The sequence below is a fragment of the Wasmannia auropunctata genome, unplaced genomic scaffold (assembly GCF_000956235.1).
Source record: "Wasmannia auropunctata unplaced genomic scaffold, wasmannia.A_1.0 LD335996.1, whole genome shotgun sequence".
In the NCBI taxonomy this organism is placed as follows: Eukaryota; Metazoa; Arthropoda; class Insecta; order Hymenoptera; family Formicidae; genus Wasmannia; species Wasmannia auropunctata.
Genome location: NW_012026894.1, coordinates 450982 through 461189, shown reverse-complemented (window position 1 = coordinate 461189; position 10208 = coordinate 450982). Strand labels below are relative to the sequence as shown.

Below are 10208 nucleotides of genomic sequence, written 5' to 3'. Positions count from 1 at the left end.
GAATTTTAGTATCAAAGCTAGCGCATCCCTAATATTTTTTTGAAACGGCTGCAGAAATTTGAATGCGTAATTTTTCGAGAATAAAGCCCCATAGCAATCTCGAAAGGTGAATGTAGCACGGACGCGCACCACAAATTGTATACCCGCAGTGCAGAAAAGTGAATGTTGCTATGTAGTTTATACCACTTCTTCAGGGGGCATAGTGTACGAGGGCATTTTGAAGTAACATGCAAAAGGTCGTTATGTCCTCTCTCAGGAACCTCAGGGTTCTCTCTGCCGGAGAGCATGTCTGTGCACTAATGCCCTCCCGGCGAATATTGCATTATCGTAAGAAACTGTAAGCCAGAAAGCAGGCACGGATGGTAATAACAAGGAAAAATTGCAATTGCACAACGAATGAAATGAAAAATAATATCGTCGATATGCAACATAATAATTAATTTTGTATTTGATAAATAAATATAAATCACGCTGTCATCAATAAAAGATGATGATAATAACGAATCGCGCTTATGATAATAAAATGCTGTTTTAAAATATACGTGCGTGTTAATTATACATTACATATATAGGTACATTACATTACATTGACATGCACTTTGTAATTTTAAGTAAAATTGAATATTGTGCTTGTTTGCACATTTATGGTTTATTTCATCTTATTTCTATTATGTTCTAATACCTGGTCGAGTTTTTAAGAGAATTTAGGTTTTTACGATTCAAAAATTTCGAACATAAAATTCTAGAACTTCTGGAAAATTTTTAGAAATTAAATAATGCAACATTTTTCCCCGATTATATTCTCCTGATATTTTATTATATCTTTAGAAATTCTTGATTTGAAATTTACGAATTTTCAGAATTGCAATTTATATACATTTTTTAATAAATACATATTAAATTTTATTCTCAAAATTATGCAATATTGAATAATTATTGACATTTAATGTTATTTAATTATTGATCAATTTTATTAAGCAATTTCTGACTCCTCTTTTCATTTCTATATGTACAAAATGTATACGTGTATTATTACATAAATTAAACTGCTGACTGAAGTTAATTAATATATTTAAAAGTGATCCTAAATAAAATATTTCGACGTCATAAATTAAAACAAAAAATTATTTTAAAAACACGTCATGTTACAGATACTTTTCTGATATACATAATATAGTTCCATAAGATATCTTCGATATTTTAAGACATTTCTTCAATTATTCAAGCATTATTCTCGAACATATCCTTCGAACAAAAATATATATTTTTCCAGATACATTTTCTTAGGGACAATTTAAATATTTATTTAATCGTACAGTAGAGAGAAAGTAGGTGAAAGAAAGGAAAAGATCACTTTTTATTAAAATTGTTCAGTACTTGTAAAGATATACGTATTTGTAATTTAATGTATTATAAAATATTTTTAGTATAAGATATAATATTTGCAAACAATTCAATCGTCTTACATAATTCTATTATATAAATACATATCTTGCATGATAAATTGCTGTCATCTTTAATTATAATTTTTTTTTACGTATTCAATATCGCACTGCATAACGCAATTTTTTCCTACTGGAGAAATTGCGAAAATATGGAAGTATAAGTTTTACAATTATTAAAAAAATAAAAATTTTTACACAGTTTTCATCTTCTTTTTAACGCAAATTACTTAATCAGATTATATGCAAAATATTTCTATCTCTTAGCTACTACACTCTGGAAAATGATATAATATTTTAGAATCTATTTTAAAATTATAAATTTATATATATATATATATATTTATAAGCACGTACGTATTACAATTTTATAATGAAGAATAGACTATATGTACATATTACAATTTTATTACGGATAATTCATAATTATCCGTAATAAAATTGTGTTATAATATGCAAAACATAATGGATCCTATCCTACAAATTAATATATAATTTTTTCCGTTATATTCTTCATAACTTCTTATACATTATGCTGGATGTTTTTCTCGCGATAAAATTGCTCAACGATATATGTAGCAAGTTGTCCCTACCACATAACTTAGAGCAACTTCCTCTATAGTATCTATCTATCTCGTTCATGCAGGAAGTTATTCTAAGTTATGCAGATCACAAAGTGATCGTCTTTGCCGCTGTAAATTGAAAGGGCCGGAAGCGATCAGGCGTACACTGATGGAAGTTAATATCTTTCTATCAAAAGAAGTAATGATAGCCATCGATTGTGACGTGATTTCACGACAACAAAGTGGAATACAGTAACATTTAATATTTAATATTGTTTTTAATTCGGAATTACTTTCTCCGTTTCATCCCTCATACCTTTTAAATTCTAATCCATGTATCTTAATAATGAAACAAAGTATCGAAATATGCCAAATATGTATTTAAGTACAGAAATAATAACAAAATAGGCAAAAGTCACGACATACTTACAACAGATCTGGTAATAATAATATGGTAAAACCATATCATAAACCGTATAATAAAAAGCTAATATATTTAATACTAAAAATTATGATATTTTTGAAATCGTGAAATCGATTTTGTTTTTCACATTCATGTTTTTAATATTACAGGAAAGGACAGGGAAGTAGAGAGAAAAAGGAAAGAAGTAAAAAATTATAAGCATCAGTTCTCTTATTTGCATATATTCACCTATTATACATTTAATTACATTACGTAACAAAGTTACTGTAACTTCTATTACTATAAAAGTAAAGCGTATAATAAGTTTTTATTAAATCTTCACAGAATCCCTTGCCCAGCATTTTTTATCCATCATCATACATTTACACATGTCTCCTCACACTGGGCCATGCTCTTGAAATTATTTGCGTTCTCATCACAGCCAGTGTATATGAATCGTTCGCATTTTCCAGAAGCCGAATTATAAGCGTATCTCGTTATGTATGCTCTGCAAGAACCCTTTTCTATAGGCAACAGGCAATCTGTAACAAACACGCGAAGCTGCGTTAAATTATGCACAGCGAAATCTTTTTGTTTTTTCTCTCTCTCTCTCTCTCATCGTAATGTACAAAGTTGAATTTAATAACTTCAATTTTTTACATTTATATAATTTAAGTCTACGTAGATATACATTTTAATAAAATTCGAATTTCAATTAGAACATCGTAATAATTACTGCAATAAAACAAATGTTACGTTAAAAAAAACAATGCTTACTTGATGATCTGTCAGCTACGGTCTCGTGCGTTAATATGACGATAACAAACACAAGAAACAAACGTAATTTAAGATCCATCTTCGCGTGCGTACAATATTTTTATTTCCACGGCACTTCGCGTTCCCGAATTAATTTTTTTCCGGAAATCTCGTTGCGATCAGCGTTAATCCGAAAAGTCACACGTTCCATCTAGATATCGCTCCTTTATATAAATCGTGCGATGTACGCGAGAGAGGGGATTATCTTTACCATGAATAAGTTATAAAGTCTAATCTTATTTGTGTAACAAGTTTTTTCACATAGATAGCGTTAATGCATCTGTGTGAAATTTACGATATTTTTATGTCGCGAGTATAGTCAGCATCGTTTATCACTTTCTGTATATTGTAAGAATAACAGCTTCGATAACAGAAGTGTAAGTTTTCAACGTGACACGAGATAAACATGCCCCAGCAGTAACCGCAGCACATGGAAAAAAGCATCAAATCGCTGCAATTTGAAGTATTTGCACATGCCGATCTTATTCAAATTGACACAATGACTCGTTTCCGTCGTAGTCAAACGCAGCCGAATTGTCCAGTAATTTGCGTATTACAGCTGTAGATATACGTGCATATATCCCGATGGCTTTTACACTCCGCACCTTGACAAGAGAAATCGTGTTTTCCATTTTCTTTTTTTGTAAGGCCCGTATTTATAGTCGCATTTGTGTCGAGGAACGCAGGTTAAAACCAGTTTTAAGACGCGATACGATTCAACAGATAGACACGGTTCAACAGGCAGAGTCAATTCGATATTTCTGACATGATCGTCACGTTTATAATCGATTCGAGTGAGAAACAAATCAGATGATGTTTGCCTTCAGATACAATCTGAGTTCTCGCAGTTCAATAAGCGAAATTAAAAGTTTATGCATCAGTTTTGTATCAGTTAGAAAAATTATGTAATATTCAAACGTAATCCGAGCTGGAAAATAACTTGCGTTTAAACATTCTAAATGTTATCTCACTTTAAATATTCTGATTTATAATACGTTATAGATACTTCCGAATAAAAATCGACATTTATTTACGAGATGTTATTTGTGATCGATTCTAAATAGATTTCTTTATGTTCTAAAAGTGCATCAGTGAAATTATCATTGATTTTCAGTGTATATCATTTTCCAGTGGCACTTAAACTGTGATAAACAGCACATATTTCAATGTTCTTTTAGTGATAATGTATACTGATTCGAACAGCGAATATCACTAAAAGACAGTGAGTTTCACTGTCAAACAGTTTTGACAACTAAAATTTACTGTCTTTCAGAGATATGCACTGTTTGAATCAGTATATTATCACTGAAAAAAAAACATTGAAATACTCACTGATTATCATTGTTCTAAGTATACCACTGAAAAATAATATACACTGCAAATCAGTGGTAATTCCACTGATTCACTTTTAGAGAATATATCCCAAATTTCGTCAATTTTTCTGTATTATTGTATTAATCACGTCCGAATGGACATCGAAATCTCTTACAAGACGGCGTGCGAACGATGGACGGGCCTGTTCTTATCCCGCTTTCTCGGATTTAAGTGTCAAGCCGTAAAATCCGTGTGACAGGTTCATTTCGCGGGGCGGCATCGATTAAATGCGCCGGTTATCGGGAGGTTTACGAAATTAGTTTGCCGCAAACTCCGAGGCGGGTGTCAGGTAGCTCATCGGTAACTTCCGCCGCTTCGGCTACACGTAGCAGTTTCTCCCTTCGCTCCCGCTTTTACGGGAGAAGGGCGCGATATTATGGCGTATATTATCCTATCGCGCGCGAAACCGCATCATTCCCGTGGTATTAACCATTCACGTATACGAGTTTCTTCGCGACTGGCTGGGTTACACGGCGCGTGTCTTATAGAGGCGGAAATGCTGATGCGGTACTGCAGCAGTTCGCTCTCGCGATCGCTCGAAAAGTTTTGTGCTGCGTCCTCGCTTTTACTAATTCTTCGCAGCCCTGCAGCTTTAATTCGGTAAGTCCGCGGTACTCTAATAAAAGTATCGCAAATGTTTAATTTATTTGTTATAATAATTACGTCAGGTATTTAGGGAATTACGTTGAGAAATCGCCGGGTATGCATCTAGTCCAAAATCCGCCTTCGACCGTTCAATACAGATTGATCCGAGCGATCCATCTCTCCGCCGGGAGAACGGTGATTTACATATAACAAGGCACCGCCAATGATTGCCCGTGGAATACATTAACCCGCGCGCACTCGGCGTGTCGGCAGCCGGCTATCCGCACGAGGTATTCTTAAACGCTCCTTAAACGCGTGCTAGAAGTAACGCGTGAATTATGTAAGAACAGCGATGGGAAAGTACGGGGGAATCCGCGGCCAATAAGTGCTCGCGATAAATTCGAGGAATATTTCGCGTGCCGCGGTATCTTCTTTCTTCCCTTCGCGTGCCGGTTGGAATTTATCGAGCGGCAGGACGGTCGTTCCCTGAGATATTGCATCGATATCGCCGGAAACGCCAGTTTCTAATGGCTTTACGCGATATTAAAGTGCAAAATAAACGAATCGTGTCTTCTTCACGGAGCTATTAAACCTGCGTGTTTGAACGAGGATTCGTATCATGGGAATAGAGTCGTCAATAAATCGACATTAACTTTGTGTTGCTCGCGCGTGGAGTGTAAAATACACCCTTTAAAAATCTAATAATAAATTTACAGAATGAAACTTTTTTTTTATCAGCTCGAACGCTGCGTAAATTGTTTCGCAATGAAAAAAGAATCTTTGCACTTATGTACCTTTATCTAAAAAATACGTGGAATATTATCAATCATTTTTATTCAATTGTAAATCATCAAAGAGAACAATGAAAATGAAAACGTAATATTGGGGTGTAAAATATATTTCCACGCGAGTAATTATGTTTGAAAAAAAATCACGCGAATAAAGCGCGGTTGAACATTCGCAGATACATTTTTTATTTCATTTTATTTTAATCTCTCACATATGTTATCCGAAATACGGGATATCCAGCTAATTGTCGTACTTGCAACGGCTTTTAATTGTTCCACTCTGTATTCCCTCGGACCTGCATGAAACGTATATAGCGGAACACCGAGCCCCGAGCCATCGAGCGCACACACATGGAGCGAGATAGTATTCGCGATCTTCCAACGAGAGCCAACAAGCCGCGCCATTTTTCCGCCTACATACGGAGAGCTCCCCGTCTCTATCTTCCGCCTTTTTCCTACGCGAGGGCACCCTTCCTCTTTTGCAATCGGCCTCTATAAAGAGAGAGAACCCTCGGCGTATATAGCCTCCCGCGTCCCAAACCGACCCGCCGTTCTCCGGCCGTATCCGCCCGCGCCTGTACCACTTATCGATACCTAGCTCCGGGCGTTCGGCATTGCTGAACCCTAGCGCCTGTGTACGTCCGGTGTGCCCCGGCTCTCTTTGTTCGAGTCCGTTATCGTTATATAGGAACGAACGAAAAACCACCACGCGCGGCAACCTGCAATGGAACGGAGGACGGGGAGAGCCACCGGAAAGCCGCGGTGCGCGCTCCGCCCCGCTGAAAAGCGAGCAGCTCGTTCTCTTTCGCTTACGTAAGATTCGTAAGCCCCGAGGAATTCGACCGTCCGCCGATTTCTAACGCTGGCATATTAATGCCGGCTCGCGATTTGCATACAATCGGAGCACAGCTCCAATGAGCACGGAAGAGCCGACGAGTCATTACCTGCTCTCGGAACAATTAGCGGTCACGACCCCGTGCGAACGATTTGTTCGAATCCGTGAAGGTAAATCTAATACCGAATGATATTTATTTTAAAGTCACGAAATGCTTCGCACGCCTGTGGTATTATGCGTTCGTAATCCTGTATCTCTTTTCACTTGTGATAAATTTACATACGGCAGGTGGAAGGTTGTCCGTTTTTTTTTTTTTTTGTAAAATATTGAACTAAGAATGCGAAGTAATCACGATCCGGCAGGTGTATCTTTTATCGCGTATCCTTTCGCTGCACACCGTTCTCAAAGATTTTACCTCTACAGAACGGGAAGCATACTTGTAGCGGCACTGAAACAACGTCATATTTTGAAGCAAGAATGCAATGAATTATAATAAATCAAGGCTTTAGAGAAAGAATTAAAAGTAAGATTTTAAAATTAACATATGTAAGACTCTTCAATTTAAAACAACTTCAATTATAATAATTGGACACTAAGAATTAAAAAAAAACGCATTTCGAGAGACGTTTTCTTTTACTCTTAATGCCCAATTATTATAGTTAAGATTTTTAAAACAGACCCCTTCCTTCCGCCCTCTAAAGATTAATGAATCTACAATGGAGCGACGTGAATCGCCGATGATGTTTTGTCCTCGGAGATGCACGAGGCCGTGTTTGATATTAGCAACGTACGCGTGTAAGCTATAAGACATATGTGAAACGACGGAATGTCGGAAGCATTATCGTTAAAATGCGTGATCCGCATCGCGGAAACGCGCGAGTCGCGTTACGGGCCGGCGCGATGCGGCGCAAGTAACTTTGAACGAGAAACGAATGCAAACGGAATAGCGATAATGCCGCGCATCGCGATCGATACCCTCATGATTTAATGAACGTCGACGCGGTGCACCGGTAACGGGTGTTTTACGATAATATTATACAGTTCGTACCGTCGCGGTCCCACGCCGCGCCATTGTCTGGATCGGTGAAACTAGACTTCCTTACCTGGCCATTGCGACGAGCATTACTCTTGTCTAAACAATGGACGTCGTTCGGCCAGGTATTAATTGCGGATCGGCTCGCGCGCGCGGTTTAGCACCGAGAAAATATCCGGCCGGGCGTAACAATGGCGCGACGTAACTTCGGACACGAATCGTCCGATTTCGGAAGTGTATTTTTAGCCTCGCATTTACCCTCCGAACAGTTTCGCGGCAGTTTCCACCAATATTGGAGAGACGCGAGAGAACTCCCTCGGAATTGACGTATCCGCCCTTTCTCGCTCTTGAAGAGCGCACCGAAATACCGCCGTCAGTTGTATTATGCATCGCCTCGTACGTCACTATATGATATTTTAGTTCGACCGTTTACTTATAGATTGTTTAGAAAAAAAAGAGCATGGACGATAACTGCCAATACGACTACTGTATTTTTATTGAATTGACGATACTCGGTTAGTCTGACTCTTGATCCGAGCGGAAGTCACATCTCTCGGACCGCTACAATAACAAGATTTATTGCGGCGGTCTAATCCAACGGTATATACAAGATTCTCTTATCTGCGGCGGATATACTGCCCCCTCGGCAAGCAAGAAGATTATCTTTGGAGCTTTGCGGAGGAAAGCTCTCGTTAGGTAAGATGCGATATCATGGTAATTAGAAGAGCGTAGCTTTAATAGGAAGCACACGAGCTCGCCGGCGTGGATACTAACTTTTTTTTTCCCTCGCTTCTCGCGGTAGATTTTCTACATAATGGAATCTTAATTGCCGTTGCTTATCGCAATATCATAATTATTATCGCTTTCGCATTATTCATAATTACGACAATGCCGTAATTAGCGACGCAATGTAATTTTCATTTGCTTTTAACGCGCGCGGCTGAAAAAAGCCGCAGGTGCAGAGGGGGGGAGGAGACATGATAAGGCTGAAAATTATTATGTCGGGCGCTCTCGAAAGTAACTCTCACGGCCGAATTCGTTCCCGCGCCGTTCGTGATTTCGACCGGGAATAAAAATATCACGAAACTCGGAGAGAGAACAGGTGCAATTTTTCGTCCGGCGCGGTTTCAAGGCGAGCCGGTCGCCACCTGTTTCAATATGGTCCCTACTCGAGGAGCCCTTGAAAAATATATTCGCTCTTATATGAGCGCTGGCTCTATAAGATTGGTCACTTTCTCATCAACTAGGTCAGTTTCATCTGAGTAATCTTAGAAATGGAAAATGTTATTGCAGTTACCGCGCGGGAGACGGCGAAAAATATTATTGTCCGCTCGTCTTAAAAGTGGAAAAAATTATTCGAAGCTGAAAATGAGTCTCTGGTTTTCGTTGTGACCGGAAATTGAAATTATAGGTAATTTAATATCTCTCTGATAGTCACTATATGTGTGTCCGCATGATACACATCCGCAGATGTGTGTATGCGTGGTGAGTGCGATATAATCTCCGCCGTGAAAGCTGAGTATGTCTTACGGAATAGTTATTCCGTCCGGAGCAACATGATATCGATCGATGGATTTAATTGCGCTAAAGTGAAATATGAGAAATATATCTGAAATAATATTGAAGATATTGAACCTAGGATTCTATTTAATTCCCCTCCAAGCAAGAGTAACCCGAGACATTTTGTATCTGATTATTTCGCGGGGAGGGAGGGAAAATTGAACGTCGATTAGCAAGGTAATATTTCTCTCGAGGTAGCTATTCATTTAACTCGGCTGTAATCCTTTCTGTCAAGCTCTCTCGCTCTCTCTCTCTTTCTCTCTCGCTTTGCGAAACTCTCATTACGCAGTTTGAATTTCCATGTATAATAATATAATTTCGCGTATTACACGAAAATATTATCCAAAGTCGAGAAGTCGGCAATTCTGCGACGATTTGATGATAATAAAAGATAATATTTCGTTTTTTTTTGCTCTCTTTGCACGATCATCGCGTCATTTTTCTTAATTATTCGTACATGTGTATAAAATGAATCGTTCGGTAGATCGATGCGATAATCGGGCTTCGTCGCGAAGTCTTCGAAGTCGCTTGCACTTGATTTACAGCTTCCTCTTGCACGGGCCGTGGACCACAGCAGTACCGGCGGCAGCAGCAGCAGCAGCAGCAGTAACGTCGGCAGCACCAGCAATTCAGAGCGCGGTGAATTGTGCTGAGCTCGTGCTGGCAAGACGACGTACGAGTGATTTGCATGCGAACCCGTGGGAGGAACGGGCATAATTTGGCAGGTAAGCCGCTCGCTCGATCGGCGTGTCGCTTGTGACGTTTGGTCAACGGCAATTAACGGGCATTCCCGTTTCCCTCACCCCCCC

General features: G+C 38.5%; 1 protein-coding gene across 1 annotated transcript; it reads right to left on the bottom strand.

Moving 5' to 3' along the window:
- Positions 1-2631: 2631 nt before the first annotated feature.
- On the bottom strand, positions 2632-3400 carry LOC105453632 (kunitz-type protease inhibitor AFAPI-I-like). Its single transcript, XM_011695755.1, has 2 exons — positions 3186-3400; positions 2632-2950 (listed from the first exon to the last, which is right to left on the bottom strand). The coding sequence occupies exons 1-2, from the start codon at positions 3262-3264 to the stop codon at positions 2784-2786; spliced, it is 246 nt and encodes an 81-aa protein (XP_011694057.1). The 5' UTR covers positions 3265-3400; the 3' UTR covers positions 2632-2783.
- Between the last annotated feature and the right edge of the window lie 6808 nt (positions 3401-10208).